Consider the following 24,773-nt stretch of genomic DNA (forward strand, 5'->3'; position numbering starts at 1 on the left):
TTCCTAAAGATAACAATGGAAGATCATTTTCTGCGTCCTAATATATGAGACTTTTACCTAACAGTGAAAAGGTTCAAAGAACTTGATTAATCTATTCTACAAAATCGAATAGTGTGTTTTGCTTTTGTTGCAAGTTGTTTGCTTTAAAGCGAAACAAAGTAACAGATAGTCAGGGGTTTTCAGATTGGCGACATTTAGTCACTCATTTATCATGGCATGAAACGAGCATACAACATATGCAAAATTGTAAAAAGTGGTATGAATTAAAAACTCGCCTTGAATCTGAAAAAAGATGATGGTGAGCCACTATTGAAAGAATCATTGCAATTGTCAAGTTTTTAGCAGGGCAGTGTTTATCTTTCAGAGGTAAAAATGATAAATTTTATGAAACAAATAATGGAAGTTTTTTAAAGACTATAGAAATGTTGGCGAAATTTGATCCCCATTATCTCACAGCAAGTCAATACATAACACAATCTAAATCTGCAAAAAGTCACATACCTCATTACTTAGGCCATGCTTTTCAAAATGAAATCATATTTGTTTTAGCAAGTGGCATAAAATTAAAAATCAAGGAATTTGTAAAGAAAGCAAAATATTTTTCGGTAATTCTCGAATGCATGCCAGATGCCAGTCACACTGAACAGATAGCATTTGTAGTAATGTTTGTTTGTTTATGGGCTTTTCGGTGCAAGGGCAGCAAGGCCATAATGCACCTAACTATGGTGATGTTAAATACACAGTTTATGTATATAAATGTTGAAGTTCACACTGCGTTGTAAAGTTGTATCTGTTTAAGGAATGAAAAAATTTTTACCATGTGTGGGGTATCTGCCAGGAGGTCAGCAATACTGAAAGAAGTGTTCGTCCTGGAAAAAGAAGTAAACATAGCTTGTAGGTCACTATTGTATTTGGGGCAATCAATGAGTACATGTTGAACAGGGAGCTGAGTGTTGCAATTTGTACACCGTGGTGGATCAGTACCTGCAAGAAGATAAAGATGTGTCAGATGTGTATGGCTATTCGTCGTCGGGCTAATAAAAGTTCTTCATGCCTGTTTTCATGTAAACTGGATTTCCAAGGTGGTGGATGTTTCTTTATATGGAGTAGTTTGTTCCCAACTTGACTTTGCCAGATGTGTTGCCATTTTTCAAGACACCGCTTCTTTACAATTGATTTGTAGTCTGTGATCGGTATACTAAACAGTTCATCTATAGGATCTGTAGCAGTTTTTGCAGCTAGGTCAGCACATTCATTTCCAAAAATTCCCACATGACCAGGGACCCAACAAAAGACTTTTTGTTTCTTCTTATTTAGCTTAGTCATGGTATTCCAAATCTGTATGAGTAAGGGGTTATCATGATTTTTATTCTGCTGTATAGCTTGGATAGCACAAATGGAGTCTGTATAGATCACACTGTTTAATATATTTGTTGATAAAGTGAAATTTAATGCTATGAAGATAGCACAGAGTTCTGCAGTGTGGCTGCTGCATTCAATGGGGAGTTTCTTGGCTATGGTAAGGTTGGGAAAAACTGCTGCTGCTGCACCAACATGGGTGTCAGTTTTAGATCTGTCTATGTAGATTGGTATGTACTCTGCGTGCTGGGTTCTCAATGCGGCATGAATTTGCAGTATGTTCTGTTGGGATAAGGTGTGTTTCCCCAATGATGTGAGTGATAGGTCGCACAGCAGTATGTGATACATCCAAGGTGAAGCTGTCCGAGAAGTAGTAGGCTATATCATGCCAAGGTCAATTTGCCAGTAAATGAGCAGAGAATGCAAGTGTATCCCTGTTGATGGGTTTTTAGATGGATAGGCTCTGTAAAGGTTCTCCCAGTGGGCGAGAAAAGCCCATTCCGAGCAGGGCTGTCTAGTTGCCCTTTAACCTTTGCTGCGTAGTTTAACAGAAGGATTTCTCTGCATAGATGTAAAGAGGTTTCAGTTGCTTCAGCATATAAGCTTTGAACTGGCGATGTACAGAATGCCCCTAATGCAAGACGGAGAGAACTATGGTGTTCGGGATCAAGCCAACATAAGGCACTTGGTCTAGCAGAGCTGTAGACTACAGAGCCGTAGTCTAGATATGACCATATTAATGCATGATACAAATGCAGTAGTGTGTAACGGTCGGCACCACATGCTGTGTCAGATAGTACTCTTAAGATGTTTAGCTTCTTAAAGAAAGTAATCCGGAGCTCTTTTATATGTTCGAGGAAGGTAAGTTTTTGGTCTAGAACCACACCAAGAAAGCGGACACTAAGAATGGGATCATTTGATTTTCTAGGCAAAGTTCTGGGTCTGGATGTAGGTTACGCTTCCTACAGAACTGTATCCCAACAGTATTTTGTGGTGAGAGGCGAAAACCATTGTATTGTTTTGGGACCATTTTACAACTTTGTTGATGGCACCTTGCAACTGTCTTTCTACCATTCGCATATTAGGCGAATGGCAGGAGATACTGAAGTCATTGGCATAGCGTAGCGGACACTGTCTGTGGTAGATCCTGTGTTATGGAGTTCATTGTTATGTTAAATAGAGTGGCACTTAGTACTGAACCTTGTGGAACCCCCTTCTTCTTGGATAAAACTGGAAGATAACTGGTTGTTGATTCTAACTTGAAATGAGCGATGATGGAGGAAGTTTCTGATAAATTTTGGCAGGTGTCTGCGTAGTCCTATATTGCATAGGTTTCGCATTATACCAAACTCCAAGCTGTGTCAAATGCTTTTTCTATGTCAAAGAGAACCATGACATTGTGTTCTTTTCGTACAAAAGCATCGTGGATGTTTATTTCTGCCCTGATAAGTAAGTCAAGAGTGGATCTGCCTTCACGGAAACCACATTGTATTGGGTTAAGAAGGTTGTTTTGGAATATAAACCAGGTCAGACAGGCATTTATCATTTTTTCCAGGACCTTGCTCATGCAGCTGGTTGAGTGCAATGGGTTGGTAATGTTGTGGATTTGTAGGGTCTTTTCCTGGTTTCGAAAAAGCCAAAAAATAAGCGTGGTGCCATTTGTCTGGGAAGGTATTCTCTTTGGTATTGGTATTTAAGGGCAGCTAAGGCCAAAATGTGCCAGATCCTATATTAATATCCTAAATTAATATAATGTTTTCCATTTTGGCATCAGAGGAATTTATATATATATGTATTTGCTTCAGAAAGGTATAGAGTGCAACCAGGTTGGCATTATTTCCAATCATGTGGGTAAGCGATAATGGTTCTTGCAGTTGTGATTCAGAGTGGAAAGTAGTTCTCTGAAATGGGAATAGTAAAGAAAATCTAAAAGTATATGCTTGACTGTAAGCGGTAGTGTACAACGCGTGCATCGAGGTGGGTCATCCTCCCCCCCCACGAACATATGGGTTAGGTACTTATGTCCTATCCTTAGTCTTGCTAGTACAACTTCTTCCTGCCTATTTTGTTTGAAGCTGGAAATCCATAATGCTGGTTCTTCTTTGATTTGGAGCAATTTGTTATTACTTTGTGACTTCCATATTTCTATCCATTGAAACATACAGACTTTCTTTATATGCTTCAAATAATCTCTATATGGTACGTGGTAATTTGCTGGTGTTGTACTGTTTGGTTTTTTGGCTGCCTGATCTGCTCTCTCATTGCCTAAGATACCAGAATGCCCTGGAATCCAGCAGAATTTCACTGAATGATTCCTACTTTGTAGATGGTTTAAACAGCAAATGATTTGTTTTTTCATTGGTTATGATATTGAAAATTGATTGCCCAAAGCAGACACTGCACTCAATGAATCAGTGTATATTATACTGCTAGCATTGTGGAGAGTGTTAATATTCTGTAAGGCTAGTTTAATTGCATATAACTCAGCAGTATAACTGCTACATTCAACTGGTGGTGATATGGAGGCTGTAAAAGAAGGAAAGACAGCTGCGGCACTAACAGCAGAACCTGTTTTTGAGCTATCTGTATATAATTGGCAGCTTTGTATATAGTTGAGGGCATATTCTTTATGTAGTTGTTTGATATTTCCATCTGCCAGGAAATTCCTTCCCCATTGCTGAAAGTGGGTATCACAATGAGGGAGATTTACAGACTAGGGTGGATCAGGAACATCGCTCTCTTGAAGTATGTTATCAAAATCAATATTCCAGGTGTGAAGCAAATCTTTTAGTCTAATGCCAGTTAGTCTATTTTCAGCCGGTTTACTGTTATAGAATGCTGTCCATTCAGGGTTGGAAAGCAATGGTCGAACAGGATGGTATGGAAGGCTTTGAATTTTAGCTGCATAATTTAGAAGCAACATTTCCCTTCTAGGGTAAAGTGGAGGTTTGTGTGCCTCTACATACAGACTCTGAACAAAGGGATGTTCTAAATGCACTGTGTTGGATGGTATTAAGTCTGATTAATGCACTTTTCCTAGCTGAATCATATACAATAGCACCGTAGTCTAAACAAGATCTGATAATAGCACGATACAAATGTAATAGAGTTTATCTATCAGCTTCCCATGTCATAGCAGAAATGGACCTAAGTATATTAAGTTTCTTTAGACAAACAGTTCAGAGGTATGTGATATGTGAAACAAAGTTCAGTTTGGTGTCCAATATTAAGCTAGGAAATGAAGATTACTGGTGAGAGGGATCAAATGGTTTTTTTAATCTCAGTTCCGGTTCTGGGTGTAGCTTATGTTTTTTGCAGAAGTGAACTGCAATTGTTTTTCGTTATGATAAATGATATCCATTCTGCATTGCCCATGTCTCCAACTTATTTATGGAGAGTTGCAGCTGTCTTTCAATGGTATGAATATTTTGTGAACGGCAAGATATAGTAAGATCATCAGCATACATATATAGTTCTAAAAGTATTGGGGATGTTGTGTGTTATGGTGTTCAGTCTAAGTGAAAAAAGGTAGAGCTTAGTACTGATCCTTGTGGGACACCTTCTTCTTGAGTAGAGGACCGAGAAAATAAGATTGGTAGCAGACCTGAAAGGTTCTGTGTTAAAGAAAATTTTTAATGAATTCTGGTAAGTGCCCTTGCAATCCTATGGAATGAAGTTCTCTCAATATGCCATACTTCCAGGTAGTGTCGAAAGCCTTTTCTATATCGAGACTTACCATTACAAGATGTTCATTTTTGACGTAAGCATTGCGGATGTTAGTCTTGGCTTTCACCATTAGATCCAAAGTGGCTCTGTTTTGTTGCAAGCCGTCTGTGTATCATTCTTTCTAGGATTTTACTTAGGCAGCTGGTTAGAGAAATAGGTTGGTAATTTTCTGGAAGTGAGTGATCTTTTCCTGATTTAGGAAAGGATAAAATAATGGAATGATGCCAGGAAGATGGATATGTACCTTCAAGAAAAATCCGATTATAGAACATTAACAGTAAATTCAAGGCCGTACTGTTTATATGTTTCAGCATTATATAATACACACCATCAGGTCCAACTGCACTGTTGGGTGATCTATTTAATGCTGTTTGCAGTTCAAATAGGTTAAACGGTTGATTATAGGCAATATATTAGGTAGTATGGAATTCTATTTTGTACCTTTCAGCCGAAGCTTTGATTTTAAGAAAGGAGGCGCCATATGCTAACATGACAGATGTTTGGTAGAAATTCTCTGCAAGGGCATTAGCTATTTCTTCAGAAGAAGACATTTCCTGTCCATTTTTGATTAAGAGGGGAGAAAGAAGAGGTGGATATTTCCCATTTAATTGCCGAATCTTTTTCCAGATGAGACGACTGCTAATATCCTTTGTAATAATGAAGGCGAACTGTATGCATGATTCCTTTTTGGCTTTTCTTCTAATTTGTCTAGCTTTTGACTTGAGTCTTTTATATTGAATTAGGTTTTTGGTAGTTGGGAACTTCTGGAACAGGTTCAAGCTTTATTTTTTTCCTTTTTGGCATTGTACAAGCTTCATTCCACCAGCGTTTAAGGTTTTTGTGTTTACATGTGGAGGCTTGAGGTATTTCTTCAGAGGCTATGGTCACTTTGATCAGACTAGAACAATTAGACTAGATTGATCAGACTAGCCAATTGATCAGACTAGAACCCTTTGAGGATGTCTGTGACATCCTCAAAGGGTTCTAGTCTGATCAATTGGCTATCAAAAGAAAGACGGTTGAAAACTTTTCCCAATCTGCTTTGTAGAATTTCCATTTTGAGCGATTATCAGGGTATGGTGTTTGAAGCATTTGGATTCTGCATATGATTGGAAAGTGATCACTATTGTGTGGGTCGTTTAAAACTGTCCATTCTATACTGGGATATAATATGGAGGAACAGAGAGTTAAATCAATTGCTGACATAGGTCCAGTGGGAAGGCGAGTATAAGTATTTTCACCAGTGTTCAGTAATGTTAGATTCAGTTGGTCTAGTATCGTCTCAATGAAGTGTCCTCTATTGTGCATGTGGTCTGATCCCCACAATGGATGATGTGCATGGAAGTCACCAAGGATACAAAAAGGTGGTGGTATTTGTCTTATGAGGTCTTCTAGTTCTTTAAACGTGCACATCTTGTTAGGTGGAAGGTACAGAGATACTAGAGTTAGAATTTGCCCAACTGATACACATACAGCTACAGCTTCTAAGTGGGTCTGAAGCAGAATGTTTCTAGAAGGTATTTTACAGTCAACTAGAATTGCGATGCCTCCAATTGCAGATAATGAAGAGGTTCTATCTTTTCTGTAAAATGTAAAATTTCTGATTGATAGAGTTACTTGTGGAGTTAGATTAGTCTCTTGTATGCAAACGGCTATAGGACCATATCAGGAGATTAAATCATAGATATCGGTATTGCTGTGTAAACCTCTACAATTCCATTGAACAATGTTCTGCATTATTGGGATTTGAGGAGGGAAGGCAAGTCTGTCTGTTTCTTGTGAGTGGTTTTCTTTTGATGGTCATATTTTGTTTTATCTTTTCTAGGAAAATTGGGACGTCCGGGATCTGTACTCTCTTCTATGTCATCAATTTGACCTGATGAAAATGCAGTCTCCATATCATCTTCTGCACGAAGATCAAAGACTGTTTCATCGTGTGCAGCTATATTTTCAGAGTCCATTCTATTTGAGTTTGTGTTTGGTAATTCACTGGTTTGTTGCCTTCATGATTTATTTGACATTTTATCACATGATTTGATTTTAGGTGGAACTGTGATAGGGGTATTACTTATTTCATCAACTAGAACAGGTTTGGTGGAAGGTTGAGGTGTTGATAGCACAAATCGTGCCCATTCTGCAATGGATGTATTGGGCAGAATTGATACCTCTGTTTGGGTTGAAACAGCTTGGCACTTTTGTGTTACGGAAGTGTACGTGGTTTTTGGGATAGTTGCCTTTATTTGCTTTCTTGCTTCTTGATATGTGACCTTATTCTCAATCTTATATTTTTGTATTCTTTTTTCAATTTTCCAGAGGTCACATGATTCTGAGTATGCTGGATGGCCATTCTTGAAATTTGGACATTCCTGAGCCTTTGCAGTACACTCTGTTTGTGACTCGTTTTTTGACCCGCAGTTAGGACAAGTAGTTTTGCCTCTGCATGTTGTCTGGGAGTGACCAAACTTTTGGCACTTGAAACATCTTAAAAGGTTTAGAATGTATGATCGGATATGGCAGTTTAGGTAGCCTGCTTTAACTGAGGTCGGCAAATTTGGTCTACTAAAGGTCAATATAATATTACATGTTGGAACAAGTTTGTCATCCTTAAGTATCATAATTCTTCTAGCTTGAGTTACTTTCTATTCTAGTAATTCCATGACTCTCTCCTCTTCGGTCACTTTCAATAAATCTCACCCACTTATTACTCCTTTTGAGGAGTTCAAGGTGTTGTGCGGTGAGATTTTGATTGGGATTCCACTTATAGATGACATTTTTAGTAATAATTTTGAATGCCTTGCTTGAGTGGTCTCAATTAAAAGAACTCCTGATTGGATTCACCATTTCCGGTGTACCTGCTGCATTCTCGAGACATCTCTGGATGACAAAGGGAGAGAATCTGCTTAGTGGCTGAGTCGATAAGGAATGTATAATCAGAAAAGTGTTCTGATTTGTTAGAATCCTTTTTCATTCTCTTTGGAAGATTGAGATCGTCTTCCATTCTGCGGGTCTCAGTATGTTGAGAGCCTGTTGGCTCTATTGGTGGACATGCATCACAGTCCACTGTTGCTCCTTTTAGCCCTGGGAGCAAGAGCTTTTCCTCCCAGGTTTCCGGCCAGGCCATGTGGAGGCAGGAGCTGTGGCCCCTAGTGGCCAAGCGGCTGGAGAAGTTAGTTTGTTAGTGCAAAAATTCATAAATATACTAGGAAAAGAAAGATGATTTTCCTTTCTGGGTTCTTACTTAGGATCTGTTAAGTACAGAACCACTTACAAAGAAATGAGGATGAAAGAAGCACTGGAAAGAAAGCAGAATGAAATCAGTGAGAGAGAGAGAGAGAGAGAGAGAGAGAGAGAGAGAGAGAGAGAGAGAGAGAGAGAGAGAGAGAGAGAGAGAGATCACTATATATCACTTAGGAAAATCGCTTGGCACTCACTCAGGGCCGTAATCTCTTTGAAAATTCTGTTATAAAGAAGTAACAGTGTTTTAAGGGCGGGTTCAGTAAGTTGTGCTATCATGATGTAATGTATTCCATCTGGTCCTGCTGCACTGAGTTTAGTGGTGGCTAAAGCATGCTGCAATTCAGATATTGTGAAGGGGAGATTGTATGCAGCACTAGATGATTCGAAATTGATGAAATGTTTCTCAGCCTGTGCTTTGTGTACCTGAAAAAGAGGTGTGTAAGATGTCATGGCTGAGATTCTCATAAACGATTTGCCAAATGCATTCGCAATCTCCAGTGGTGTTGTACCATCACAAGATGGGAGAGTAGAATAAAAGCAGTGTGACCTCTCAGATTGTAATTAAGTGAAGTCTTGAAAAGTTTAAATGACATAATAGATGATAATTTCACAGACGTGAAAACAAAATATACAGCTCAATGTTTGTTAGATCAGGTTGCATCTTTCAAGATAATTTACAAAGTCGTTATATGGAACGATATTCTGTCAAAAATTGATGTTGTAAGTAAAATGTTGCAGTTCCCTCAATCCAACATAAATGAATCTCTTAATGTTTTGAATGAGCTTGTTAAATTTCTAAGTGCAGTCAGATCTGATGAGGCATTTAATAAATGTATTAGGGATGCAAGTGTTTTATCTGCAGAAGTAAATGTAATGGCAGAATTTCCAGTTGGAAGGAGTAGAACTAAAGTTTGCCATTTTGATTACGAAAGTCCCAGTGAACAAATCATAAATCCAAAAGAATTATTTAAAATACAATTTTATCTAACAATTGTTGATACAGCCTTAAATTCCATTCAGGAAAGGTTTGAAAATTTAAATGAATGTAATAATGTATTTAAATTTCTTTTGTGAATTTGGAGAAATGACTGAAGAGGAAATTAAAAAAATCTTGTTTTGATTTAGATGTTTCCCTTCAAATGAATAAAGGAAGCACAAGTATTAAGGATATTGATGGTCTTCAGCTCTTCAATGAGCTTATAACATAGAATTTTGAGCAGTGGAACTACAGACCCATTAAAAAACTTGAGAGATATTACAAAAAATAACTTGATGTCATCATTTCCTAATCTGTTTACAGCTTTGAGAATTTTTCTGACATTACCAGTTAGTGTAGCATCATATGAAAGAGTGTTTTGAAACTCAAATTTAAAAAACATATTTAAGAACGTCAATGACTCAAGAAAGGTTTAATGATCTAGGACTATTAGTTATAGAAAAGGAATTGTGTGAATTAGTAGTAGCAGTAGTAGTAGTGGCATGTGATGCAAGAAAGCAAATGTATGAGCTTATGCAGCATCAATCAAAAAAAAAAAAAAAAAAATCACACCATTCCTTCCAAATGCCTGTCCAGTTCCTCCTTAAATTTATTCACCCTATCAACTTCCACAACGACAGATGGAAGTTTGTTCCAGCAATTAACCACCCGCTGGCTAAAGGTAAATTTCCGCACATCTAATCTACATCTGTCTTTTCTTAATTTGAATTTATGCCCCCTTAGGTTCGTAATCTGAACAAGTGGAAGGATCCCATCAGAATTCAGCGTGCTGAACCCATTCAAGGCCTTATACACCTCAATCAGATCACCGTGCAGGTGCCTAGTCTTCAGCCACTGCAATTTGCAGAACTTAAGCCTCTCTTGATAAGAGGATCCCTTCACTCCCCTCACCAATCTTGTTGCCCTTCTCTGTACACGCTCAAGTAAATCTACATCCTTCCTAAAATGAGGCCTCCAGACCTGTACGCAGTACTCAAGGCGTGGCCTGACCATTGCCTTATACAGAGGGATAATCACCTCCTTTTCCCTGCTAGCAAAATTCCTATATATCATTGACAAAACCCCATGACCCTGCCCTGGCAGCCTGTCTGCATTGCTCAGAAAACTTCATATCTGCCTGCACAATTACTCCCAGGTCTTTTTCATTTTCTACCACCTTAAGTGTAGTACCACACAGTTGGTACGTTTCTCTGGGGTTACTTCTACCCATATGCAGTACTTTGCATTTGTCAAGGTTAAACTTCAGTTGCCACTTCTTAGCCCATCTGCCCAAATTATCTAGATCCTGTTGCAGTAGCAAACTGCCATTACTGTCATTAACAACCCTGCCAACCTTTGTATTATCTGCAAACTTCGACACTACGCCTGATATACCTTCATCAATATCATTGATAAATATACAAAACAACAGTGGACCCAACACTGAACCCTGTGGGACTCCACTAATAACATTAGTCCAAGAAGAGCAGCACCCATTGATTACCACCCTCTGTCTTCTCCCACTTAACCATCCTTTTATCCATTGTAGCATCTTACCCTTAATACCATTCTGCTCCAATTTGTACAATAGTCTTCCATGCGCAACAGTGTCAAAAGCTTTCCTGAAATCCAAATATATGATATCAAAATTATTTTTTGCATCCAGTTCCTTTATAACCACATCATAATATCCTATCAAATTTGTCAGACAAGACTTTCCCTTAACAAACCCATGCTGTGTCTGAATTATTGCTGCAGTCTTGTCTAGATGATCCTGCAATGCATCTTTAATCAGCGACTCCATTATTTTACCCGGAACAGAAGTTAAACTAACTGGTCTGTGATTACCCATGTCATCCTTCGATCCCCCTTTGTGAATTGGGGATACATTTGCACATCTCCAGTCCGTGGGGACCTCCCCTGAGTCCAAGGATGCTCTCATAATTATGGCTAAGGGTTTACTTACTTCCTTTGCTGCCGTTTAACTTCAACAGTTTCTCTTCCACTTTGCTCTCAGTTATTACAAAATCATTAAGTACCCTGCTACAATTATCAGATGTTATTGATGAATTGGCAAATAAGAAACAAGAAGAGTGCAGTTCTAACTTTATGGGCACATTTTGCTACTTCTGTTTGATATCTTGTACATTTTTGATTTGAATAAAATTAAAATAAATATATCAAATATTTTTATGAATTTTTTACCACTCTCAACAATATGGAACTGTCATAAAAGCATTCTAGTAGGCTCGCATGGGTTTGGTTAAGCTATGATCCTACTCACGATCGGTATTGATAGGGCAGCCAGATATCTCTAGCAGGCAGGTGGCTAACAGTCCAAAACTGGCCCTGCCCTGGGCTAAAGCAGCAAAAGCCTGTGGCTTCCTTGTGCTATATGGCTATTACTACAATTTCAATTATGTAAAATGGTATGCATGAACTGAGATGCTAAGCAATACTCATACTGTGAACTATTGCCTAATTTATTTTAATTTATATTTTCACTTTTTATTATTCACTGGCAGTTTGACTTAGCTTTTTATATATTAGAAAGCTTAATTAGTAGTTTGGCTGATTTTCTATTCATCAGAAAGCCTGCAAATGAATGCAAATCTATTACATTCACATACTTATAGATTATCTATCTGTTGTTGTTCGATCAATTGATTTGTTTAATGTTTGAAAATGCAGTGAATCCATAACCATTTCTGCCTTGTTGGCCTTCAAACCAGAAGAGACTCAATGATCACTCTGTTTTAATTTAGCTTTGTTTCGTATATTGGGCAAGTTGTCCTGGGTAGTTTTCAATATCATTATTTCACGTTATTCATTATCGACAGGAAATAGTCTAAATTTATTCACAATTAGCCATTTTGGCCTTTTATTTATTACATACTTATCTCACATACATGACTTCTGCAACATCCTTATTCTTCCTTTCCATCTCTTCATTGGTTTTTCTATCTGTATAGATTGTATATCTGTACATTTTCGTGGTATCCGTATTCCACATGGCCCACTAAAGTTAGTAGGCACCAGTGGTGGCCTACTTTGAATTTGTAATTTAACTTAAATTATATACATTTATATTACACCTCTACATCCTGAATAAATCTTGTTGTTAATAAACAATTTGCTCTGTAAACAAAAATAAAGAAGAAACAAATACAACAGCTGGTTAGCATTTCAAAGGTTAAGTGGACATTTACTTTGTCAGTTTTGGAATGAAATTAGTGATTCTTTAACAGTATAGTTTAGGGCTAAAGCCTCAGGTTACATAAATAGTTTAACTAATGTACAAGTAAGTGCATTTTCATCATTTCTGTACATAGTCAACTACATAAGTAGTTATAAACTGGTGCATCATTAAGTATATTTCATATTGTGAATACCTTCACAATGAGTTGCCATGATATTGCACTACCTCAAATAAGTAATGCTTCACCATAGGAGAAGACTATTGTTACTCATTCTCAGCGGATACCATCATTCCATATAGCACTGTTTCGGAGCTTATTGGCTCCTCATCATTGGGTGGGCAGGTACCCTGGTGTTGCAATGATGACAACCCAGCTGTGAAGTATAAATCCACAATATGACAGATGCCTGATGGTGTGGAGTAATTTAGATTACAGTATAGTTTAGGGATAAAGCCTCAGGTTACGTAAATCGTTGGGTGATGGTATCCACTGAGAATAAGTAACAATAGTCTTCTCCTATGGTGGAGTTACTTATTCGAGGTAGTGCAATATCATGGCAACTTGTTGTGAAGGTATTCACAATATGAGATATACTTAATGATGCCAATTTATAACTACTTATGTAGTTGGCTACGTACAGAAATCGGCGCCTCCATAGCCAGGTGGGAAGGAACAGCAGTGCGTAGCACACACGCTTTTTGATTAGACCGGGGTTCGAGCCCGTCACCACCAAATACAGTCTGTCCTCGTATAGCACGATAGTTGTGTTCCTAGAAACCCTCGTGCAATGCAAAATCGTGCAATATAAACAACAGGCCCTATGGGAAAAGTGGGGTTAGGTGCCGACCACCCAAGATTGAACACACATTTGGAACCAAATCATTACCAAACACAATAAATAATCGGGTAATTTTAATTGTTATGAAATACGTAAGTATTTTTTCGTTTTAATCGTTAAAAAATACTTACATATTTTATAACGATTAAAATACGTAATAAAAAATAAAATAATATTTTTTATTATAATATAATAAATAATAAATAATATTTATTTTTTTATTATTTATTATATTATAATAAAGTATTTTTAGTATTTTTTAATGCTAAAAAAGTATTTTTTACTAATAAAATACGTATTTTATTCGTAAAAAATTTATTATATTAAATAAAATAGTCGTAATAAAATGCTTACGTATTTTATTACGACTATTACGTAATAAAATATTGCTAATGCTTTTGCTTCTATCGTAAGCAAACTTGTTTTTTGTTTGATTTTCTATCCAAACAGATAGAAAATCGAAAAACAGATAGAAAAGACAGCCGTTCCATCTCTTCCAATCCTTGTGTCTTAATCTAATGGATTTTAATTACACTTTGAGTTGTTCCCGCTATGAAAGTTGTTTTTATTTTCTCCGCATTCTTTGTAATTCTCGGCGTTGCCTCATTTAGGTCTGTAGCACGTGCAATATCACATGGTCTTTCATTTCGCTCAAAGCGTTTCACAATTTCATATTTTTTCTCTATCGACAGAGGCGGTCTGGCCATAAGCCTTATCCGGGAAATCCTGGTGGGCCGGAGGCCGGTGTGATTTTGGCCATAAACCGTAGTATGAGGCCACTATAAATTTTCCCATGTAAGAATTTTTGACTCAGTCCACCTCTGTTTATCGATATTGCTTCTTTTTTTTTTCTCTCTGAATCTGCAGTGTCTTCGCCAGGACGCTTCCTTTTCACACCTTTTAAGTATTTTACTCATTTTTAAAACACAATTACAAAACGAGGAGGCACGCTTGATACACATAAACAAAGTTGCGCGCGTGTAGCAACTGAATAAACAACACCGTAAAGGCCGAGATACACTATTAACACCTCACATTTTACTAAAGCACATTTCTGGGGGTTACTACCATAAAACAATTTCCAGTTGCGTTTCTGCTAGTGGAATCTGTTATAAACTGGTCGTAAACTCGATCTAATTGCAATTGCAAATTATCGATAGCTGGAATTGTGTGGGTTCTTACGTTATTTGTGTGTTATGTGAAATGTGTTTCCCCTTCACTGATATAAAACACATAAATACATTTTCAGAATCTTCTTCATTCCTATCGTGTTGCGTTCAGTTGGGGTGATTCCGCGTTCGACTGCCATTTCTTGTAAACACAAAGGCGAATCGTGCATAAGCGAATTCGGTTTGTGTTATATAAGATAACGTTCCCCTATTTATAAATCGTGTATGATCGAATTCGTGTAATGTAAACACGTGTTATACGAGGATCGACTGTATGGAGGATGCGGAAAGGTCAGGAATGACCACCGCATATTCCCAGAGTAATATGGTCTTAGTTTCTAATGCTCCTAAAAAACCAAATAACAACAATAACAACATACAGAAATGATGCAAATGCACTAACTTGTACATTGGTTCTTTAACATACACTACATTTTTTTTTTTTTTTTTTTATCTGGACCTTGGGGAATGTAATGATTCGTGAATTATGTCAGAACTGCGTGGTGTTAGTAATCATAGATCCTATTAAGGATATCACTTTTTAAAATAACAGATGAAAGTGCTCAGCTATAAAACTCAGAAACCAATTTAAAAATTCTGAGTTTTAATTCAATTTTAAAAAAATATTTTCACTGATTTACCGGTAAAAATAATTTAAATAATTGCATTTTCTATTCACTTTTAATTTATATAACTTACCATCATAAAAATCAATAGCTGTAGCCATAGTGACCCGTGATATTGGTGCTAAAATATGTTCATCTGATTTATTGGTCCCCATGGATATTCCTCTGATTTCCCAATTTAAGGAATAGAGGAGGAATGCTTCAGTTCCTATATTAATATAGAGTTTTTCTTTAATAAAAAATAAAATTGAAAACTTATGAAAAAGTAGTAATATTAAATAAATTCTTTGTAATATTGGATTCTATTGTTAGTAGTAGTGAAAGCAGTTCTCTACTTATAACGGGGATACATTCTTAGAAATTATAGGATTAAATCAAATATTTTATTGAGATAACTGGTACACTGGTGTGCAAAACGTAAGGGCCAACACTATTTCTAAAGGAAACAACCACAAAATCTTTACTTAAGGTACTCTTTACTGATGAGAGTAGATTCAGCCTCAGCAGAAATTCTGGACGTCAGCTAATCTGGCGAGAGGTTGGCACACGGTATCACCCCACAAACATCACCGAAAGAGATTGATATGGCGGTCAAGGTGTTCTCGTCTGGGGAGGCATTATCTTGGATGGACGTACACAACTCCAGATACTGGTAAGCGGTACAGTAACCGGTGCACGCTACTGTACTGAGGTAATGCTTCCTTATGTGCGTCTGTTCTGAGGTACCATTGGCCCTGAGTCCGTGTTTATGGATGATAACACCACACTCCATCGCACTGCAGCTGTTGATATGCTTTTGAAAAGTGAGGACACTGTTCATATGGACTGGACTGCTCATTCCCTCCAATCCAAATCCCATCGAACACATATGGGACACAATCTGGGAAGAAGACTAGCGGAACGCCCACACGCACCAGAAAATGTTCACCACTTGAAGATGCCACTGACAGAGGAATGGACGATGTTACCGCAAGAACTTATCAACAACATTGTTCTAAGTATGGACAGGCAGTGCAAAGCCTGCATCAACATTAGGGGTGGCCATATCTCCTACTGAGGACCACCTCTTCCCTTTGTTCCATTTTTGGCAGTGATTCATCTGTATCACAGCAGCCAGTGCAATGTTGCCATTTTTGAATAAAGGCCCTCTGTACTGTTTTGTTTCTGTTGTGTCGGTGTTGTTTCCTTCATCATTTCTGTACCTCACGAGGTTCCTTTGGTATGCATTTCCCATATCCAGGCCACTCCAATAAGAAGCTACAAGTGAAAACCTGACTAGTCTTTAAATTTTGCACACCAGTGTACAAAGATGAGTTATGTGAAATGCTATTCACCCATAATCTGACATACTGTCGGTTTATTTTAATCATATGCACCCAGTGACAACCTCCACTTGTAGAAACCTAAGCCCTCCCTATCTTATGTTACCTAGAAAAAGTAAACAGCCTGAAGCCCTAAACTGACTTGGCTAAATTGAGATGACCACAAAATTGACTGAGAGTTAAACTGTATACAACCTTAACAATTCAGAATCCCGTCTGCAACACATCCATTGATTATCACTCTAGGATGATAACCCATGAAGGCCATGTATTACATGGCCACATATTACAACACTCTTAAAATCAGAAACTTCAATCTCCTTTCCTCACAGTAAAGTAGAACTCATGGCACCATGACTATGGTGCGGTAGAACTTATGGCACCATGACTATGGTGTGGTAGAAGCATAGTCATGGCGTGGTAACTCAGATCAGAGTTACACGGTTTATCTCCAAGAAACTTTGGATTTGAAAACATGCAAACCTACCACAGAATATGCACAATTTACAGCATACACCGATGGCGTATCGCCTTTAGCTGCTTTAGAATAAATACTAAAAACAAAACAAAGATGGTGGATCTGGAATATAGTTGTGTTCCTAATATTTCAATTCTGGGTCAAGTACATTAACGACATCTTAGTCACCTGGAACCACAGCTTCAATAATCATTTCACTAACATCTAACTGGGAATGCAAGATAGAACCATTTTCACAGGAATGGAATTATAAGGAAATCACATCACACCTCTGTTATAGGAATATCACATCAAACTAATCTGATTGTTTACTATGAGACTGTACCTTTGGTACAGTCTCATAGTAAATAATCTCATAGTAAACAATCAGAACTAGACACAAGGAATAATTTTGACATTGTTTACACAGGTTCAAGAAGAGTTTCTGATGTAGCTCTGCAAAAATGATAACTATAAATTGGAATAATATAGCATTAGGGACAACTTACTACTATGGATAAAGGGAGTTGTTAAGTAGTAGAAGACAGAGCAGATATAGAAGGCTGCTTCTGTTTATGGATTAATGTCATAAGTGGGGCCCCACAAAACTCTGTGCTGGGTGCCTTTATGGTTTCTAATATTTATTAATGATATATTTTAAATATTTAAAGTTTACTGTCTAATTTTTTTGATAATACAAAGGTGGGGAGGATGATTAATGACAATAGTCAGGGTAACTTAAAAAAAATAAAAAAAGACAAATTATTTGGAATGGTAAAGAAATGGTATCTGAAGTATAACAATCGAAAATTCAAGGCATTACAACACATCTGGGTGGCAGTAATCCTAGAGCAGCATACTGCTGGGGTACTACCAAACTCAAGGCAGTTGATAAAGAAAGTAACTTATAGAGTTGTATAAGACTACATGTAACTAGTAAAATGTTTATCCATACAAGATGCATATATGCTCATTCATATTCTTTGTTTTTTTTATTTTTACAATTTTTTAACACTTAAAACTTCATGTTCGAAAACAAATGTTCGACGAACATGTAAATAGAATTATTTATTGTATTTATTCATTTTTTTTATCTAATGCGCAGGAAAAATTACAAAAGCATGCAATTTAAAAAATGTCATCAAACTTATAAAATTACAAAAAAAGAGAGGAGACAGGCAAAACGTCAGAAAGCTTTACCTCTTGAGGATCATTTCCAGAATCAACGTCTTCAACTGATAGGTACGCCGCTATGGAGGTTGACGGCTGTGGAGATTTAGAAGGGGTCAGCTGCTCAACCTTATGAAAGAACATATTAATGGATGATTGGATAGTGGCTTTTTTCTTTCCATTGTAGATTTCTTTGTAGCAAGCAAGCATCTCATTCACCCCTCTGTTAACTTTTAAGATTCGTTCGCTGTCAGGATCCATTTTCTCATATCTCACCACTGCCGATGCATCATGAAATGCCATTGCAATCTCTCTGGTGATGAAGCATCTCGGCACCTCATTTGGTTAATCTTGAGCTTCATCAGCATTTTCTTCTTTCGCTATCGCTACCTGAAAGTCAATAAATTCTTTGTTAGATAATTCCTTCTCTTCTTCTTCAATTAACTCATCCATGTCTTTGGCATCAACTTCCAACTGAAGTAGCTCTGTAACCTTTACAATTTTATCTGTAACCTCTTCATATAATTTGTCTTTTTCAAGCCCTTCAAAAACCTTTTATGTGCCGTGGGCATATTTTCTTCCATGAGCCATTTAAACAACTTTCAGTAATTTCCACCCAGGCCTTTAGCATTAGCATTAGTAACGGTATATGATGCAAGAAAGCAAGCTTATGCAGCATCAGCCAAAAAAAAAAACACGCTCCCATTTCACCCCTTCGTTCGTTCCAAGTACCTGTCCAGCTCAGCCTTAAATTTATTTAGGCTATCAACTTCCACAACAAAGGATGGAAGTCTGTTCCACCAACCAACCACCCGCTGGCTAAAGGCAAACTTCCGCACATCTATCCTACATCTGTGTTTCCTCAATTGGAATTTATGCCCTCTCAAATGATTATTCTGAGCAAGAGAAAGACTTCCATCAGCATTGAGCAAGCCTAAACCATTCAAGGCTTTATACACCTCAATCAGTTCACCTCGCAGGTGCCTAGACTCCAGACACTGTAATTTGCAAAATTTAAGCCTTTATTCATAAGAGCAACCCTTTGTTCCATTCACTAATCTTGTTGCCCTTCTCTGTACTCGTTACAACAGCTCTACATCCTTCTTAAAATGAGGCCTCCAGACCTGTATACAGTACTTAAGGTGTGGCCTGACCATTGCCTTATATAAGGGGATAATCATCTCCTTATCCCTGCTAGAAAAATTTCTGTATATCATTCACAAGACACTATGAGCTACTCTTGCAAACCATATGCACTGCTCAGAAAACTTCATATATGCCTGCACAATTACCCACAGGTCCTTTTCGTTCTCTACCACTGTCAGTGTAATACCACAGAGTTGATACATCACTCTGGGGTTGCTGCTTCCCATATGTAGTACTTCAATGTTAAACTTCATTTGCCACCTCTCAGCCCATCTGCTCAACTTTTCTAGATCCTGTTGTAGCAGTGTACTGTCATTAGTGTCCTTAACAACCCTGACAACCTCGTATCGTCAGTAAACTTGGACATTAAGCTTGGTATACCATCATCAATACCACTTATAAATACAGAAAACAACAATGGACCCAATACTGAACCCTGAGAGACTCCACTAATAACATTAGTCCACGATGAGCAGTGTCCATTGATTACCACTCTCTGTCTTCTCCCACTCAACCATCCTTTTATCCATAGCAGCAACTTGCCTCCAATGCCACACTGCTCCAATTCGTGCAGCAGTCTTCCATGTACAACAGTATCAAAAGCCTTTCTAAGATCCAAATATATGATATCAAAATTATTCCCTGCATCCAGTTCCTTTGTGACCACATCATAGTATCCAATCAAATTGGTCAGGCAAGACTTTCCCTTAACAAAACCATGCTGTGTCAGGGTTATAACTGAAGTCTTGTCTAGTTGATCCTGCAGTGCTGCTTTATCCAGTGTCTCCATTAATTTTCCTGGAACAGAAGTTAAACTAACAGGTCTATAATTACTCTTTGATCCTCCTTTGTGAATTGTGGTCACATTTGCATATCTCCAGTCCATGGGTACCTTCCCTGGGTCCAAAGAAGCTCTCATAATTATGGCTAAGGGTTTGCTTACTTCCTTTGCTGCCTCCTTTAATATAACTGGATAGATCCCGTCCATCCCGTGTGCCTTTTTTATGTTTATCTTCAACAATTTCTCCTCCACTTTCCTCTCAGTTATTACAAAATCATCCAGCTAACCGCAAGAGTTTAACTCACCTCTGGCATTCCTCTCCCTGAATAACTCCTCATGGGTGAATGTAGATGCAAAATACTCATTTAGTTTGTTAGCCACCTGAGCAGGATCATCAACAGTTGAACCATCAATATCCACTGGATCAATCTGATTCATCCCTTTCCTTCTAGAGTTTACATAGGTAAAGAACTCTTTCTTGTTTTTCTTTGCCAAGGATTTCTCATAATCTGCCTTTGCCTGCCTAATCTCCTGTGTGACTTGGTTAGCCCAGTGGTCAGGAGCGGGAGTGCAGTAGCACCTGCTCCTTCAGTAGACCAGGGTTCAAGCCCCTGACTGCTAAATACGGTCAATCTGCCAACCCGCACTGGACCAACATGGCAGATTATGGTCCATTTTCCTCAACGTGAATTCTTGAGGAGGCTTCCATCCTGCAGTGGGTTGATAATGGCTGCAGTTTTTTTTTTTTTTTTTTTTACAGACCAGTTTATATCTATCATAGACTTCCATGTCACCCATTAATTTATATGTATCCCATGCATTTTTCTTCTCTGTCATATGTCTCATTAGTTCATCTGACATCCATTTAGGCCTAAACTTTGAACAATATTTCTTAGTTGGTATGAAAAGCCTAGTAGCTTCCAAGATAAATTCTTTGAATGCTTCCCATTTTGAATTTGCTGTTGGTAACATCATCAGCTGATCCCACCGTATAGAATTTAAATACTGTCTCAGACCACCGTAGTCACCTTTACAAAAGCAAAACTCCTTCCCTTTACCCCTGATGGTAGTTACCACTTTGAATAAATCGCACTTCAGCACACTGTGATCACTGCCACCTAGGGGTTCCTTTATCTGCAGATCTTAATGCATGAAGAATCACTACTGATAATCAGATCAAGAGTATTACTCCTTCTAGTTTCCTCCCGAACATGCTGATGTAGAAAACAATCATCCAATAAATCCACAAAAGCCTTGCTAGTGTGTGAGTGACTAACCCACAAATTCCAGTCAATATCTGGGAAATTAAAATCCCCCATTATAAGACTCTCTGATTTACTGGCCCACTCTATTTCCCTGTACAATATCTTATTATACTCATCAGAGTCATTAGGCCTATAGCACACTCCTACTCTCAATTTTGATCTCCCAATGCTTATGTCACACCAAACTGACTCGATACTGCCCTGTCCATCGATGTCGACTGGCTTCACTTCCTTGGACTTTATGTGTTTCTTAACTAATAGCATAACCCCTCCTCCCCTCCTGTCCTGTCTATCCTTTCTATACACATTGTATTCCCCAAATTCCAGTTCCGCATTACTTATATCTGTGTGACACCACGTCTCTGATATCCCAACAATATATACCTTTGACATTCTGAACAATACCGCAAATTCATCAAATTTATTTACCAAACTCCTAGCATTGGTGTACATGCAAGTATACATGCACCTGTTCCTATTCTTAGCTACCCTAACACAACCCATGTGTTTACTTGTACCGCAATGACTCCCAGCACTCTCTGAAATACCCTGCATCTTGTTTTCCAGGCTGCTGCTCATTCCAATAAAAGCAGTGCAAGGATCACTTTCACCTCTACCAGTGGCTACTGTTAATCTATTAGTCCTTGTATCCCCCCAAGATGGCAGTTTTCCGACACACCTAACACTGCCTCGATAGCATCAGCAAATATTCTTGCACCCTTTCTATTTAAGTGTATCCCATCCCTGTAGAAGCAGTCTCTCCTGTTAACAAGTACAGACAAGGCTGAAAAAATTCTACCCCTTGAGCCTTGCACAATATTTCCAGGGCCAAATTGATCGACAAAGCTCTCCTTATTAAAGTTTAAGATGGCATAGTAAATATTGTAAGATTTCCAAAATTCTCTTAACTGCAGACAATGCCTGAGCAAATGTTGTGTGTAAATAATATGCTTTTAAATTCTAAATAACACCCTGATCCATAGGTTGGATGAGTGAAGTCGTGTTTGGCGGTAGAAATATGACTCTCATCTTCGAATTGAAATCATCTAGATGCATAGGATGTCCAGCAGCATTATCTAATAGAAGCAAAATCTTGAAAGGAACGTCATTGGGTTTACAATATTTTTCAACCTCGCGAATGAAGCAGCATTTAAACCAATCCTCAAAGAGACATATTGTTATCCATGCTCTCTGGTTCAATCGGAAATGCACAGATAGGGTGACTTTATCAATGCCCTTAAATGCACGAGGATTTCCAGAATGGTACACAAACAGTGGCAATAATCTGTAATCTCCTGCTGCACTGGCCCCTAGCAAGAGCGTGGCCCTGTCTTTTGACGCCTTGAAACCTGGCATTGTATTTTCCAATTTGGCAATGTATGTTCGATCTGGCATTTTTTTCCAATACAGAGCAGTCTCGTCAATGTTAAAAATTTACTGTATTGAATAGCTGCCTTCATCAATAATTTTTTCCAACACATCACAAAATTTCCCTGCAGCTGCAGAATCGGCACTGGCGACTTCACTGCATACTTAATGCTGTGGAAACCAGCGTGATGCTTGAACCTATTAAACCAGCCGTTGCTTGCCACGAACTTGGTTTGTGGTTCACCATACTTATCCTTAATATCTTCATAAATACTTCTTGCTTTTGTTTGAATGGCCATTGGACTCGGGGGCACTTGCTTCTGAATCCGATTTTCCATCCATATTATTAATAGCTTTTCCATCTTCTATATAGAAATTGAATGCTGTTTTATGATCACTGTTGATCTTAAATGTGTTGATCCTTTAACCTTATATGCACACTGTCCTTTAAAATAGTATTCCTGTTGAAGCAGCAAGACCTAATTCTGTGCAATAGATGACACACTTTGTCCTGCTTCTTATTTATTAATTAATCTTCTTCATTTCTAAATCAATTTTGTTTCATTTCCTGGCACTACCAGCACTTTCCGTTGGTTGCTTTCCCTTTATCATTGTAATACGTAAATAGGAACGAAAAGAAGTTTCTGAAAATTTGTTTTTTATATGATTGAAAATTTCAGTGAAGGGGATACACATTTCACCATAATAATGTAAAAAAAAAAAAAAAAATACAGCTGCGGTTCTCTGTATTATCGCAAATGCAAGAAGATCGAGTTTACTACCCATTTGTAATTAGATGCACTACCAGAAAAGCCCAATAAATCGGAAAGTGAAAATTGCCTTTGTTTTCTGGTCACGACCTCCAGAAACATGCTTCAGAAAAATATCACAAAGGTGTTCAGAATTTATTCTTATAATAGAGCACATGATAACGATCAAAGTGTAGCAGAATTTCCTTCATAAAAATTACTTTTTAGAGAGATAAATAACTTAGTAAAAAGCGAAAATTTCAACTTCCAAGGTCTTGGAACAAATTACCAAAAAAACAATGTGTTATTCGGTCCCCAATTCACAAAGGGGGATCAAAGGGTGACATGAGTAATTAGCATTGGTAGAGGCATACAATGCTAGAAAGCAAGCTTTTGCAGCAACAGCAAAAAAAAAAAAAAAAAAACGCTCCCATTTCACCCCTCCATTCATTCCAAATGCCTGTCCAGCTCAGCCTTAAATTTATTCAGGCTACTAGCTTCCACAACAAAAGATGGAAGCCTGTACCACCAATCAACAACCCGCCGGCTAAAGGCAATTTCCGCAAATCTATTCTACAACTATCTTTCCTCAATTTGAAACTGTGCCCCCTCAGGTTCTTAGTCTGAGCTAGAGGAAGAATCCCATCAGCATTCAGCTTGCTCAACCCATTCAAGGCCTTAATATCTCTCAATCAGACCACATCGCAGGTGCCTACTCTCCAGATACAAATGTTGGCAGAGTAATTACAGACCAGTTAGTTTAACTTCTGTTCCAGGTAAAATAATGGAGTCACTGGTTAAAGATGCATTGCAGGATCATCTAGAAAAGACTTCAGCAATAATTCAGACACAGCATGGGTTTGTTAAGGGAATGTCTTGTCTGACAAATTTGAGTGGATACTATGATGTGGTTACAAAGGAACTGGATGCAAAAAATAATTTTGATATCATATACTTGGATTTCAGGAAAGATTTTGACACTGTCGCACATGGAAGACTACTGTACAAATTGGAGCAGAATGGTATTAAGGGTACGTTGCAACAATGGATAAAAGGGTGATTGAGTGGGAGAAGACAGAGGATGGTAATCAATGGGTGCTGTTCTTTGTGGACTAATGTTATTAGTGGAGTCCCACAAGGTTTGGTGTTGGGCCCACTGTTGTTTTGTATATTTATCAATGATATTGATGAAGATATATCAGGCTTTGTGTCGAAGTTTGCTGATGATACCAATGCTGGCAGGGTTGTTAGTGACAGTAATGGCAGTGTGCTACTGCAACAGGATCTAGAAAATTTGGGCAGATGGGCTTCGAAGTAGCAACTGAAGTTTAACATTGACAAATGCAAAGTACTGCATATGGGTAGAAGTAACCCCAGAGGAATG

The 24,773-nt window shown here is 37.9% G+C and overlaps 1 protein-coding gene across 1 annotated transcript in view; it reads right to left on the bottom strand.

The window, feature by feature from the left end:
• The window catches only part of LOC150075985 (prolow-density lipoprotein receptor-related protein 1-like), a 1,358,636-nt gene that overhangs the window by 856,807 nt on the left and 477,056 nt on the right, over positions 1–24,773 (bottom strand). Inside the window, 1 exon segment of the mRNA XM_090387555.1 lies at positions 15,205–15,339. Within this exon segment, the coding sequence (XP_090243681.1) occupies positions 15,205–15,339 (135 nt within the window).

This window comes from Mastigoproctus giganteus, chromosome 13 (assembly GCF_048544385.1).
Source record: "Mastigoproctus giganteus isolate SK-2022 chromosome 13, ASM4854438v1, whole genome shotgun sequence".
NCBI lineage: Eukaryota > Metazoa > Arthropoda > Arachnida > Uropygi > Thelyphonidae > Mastigoproctus > Mastigoproctus giganteus.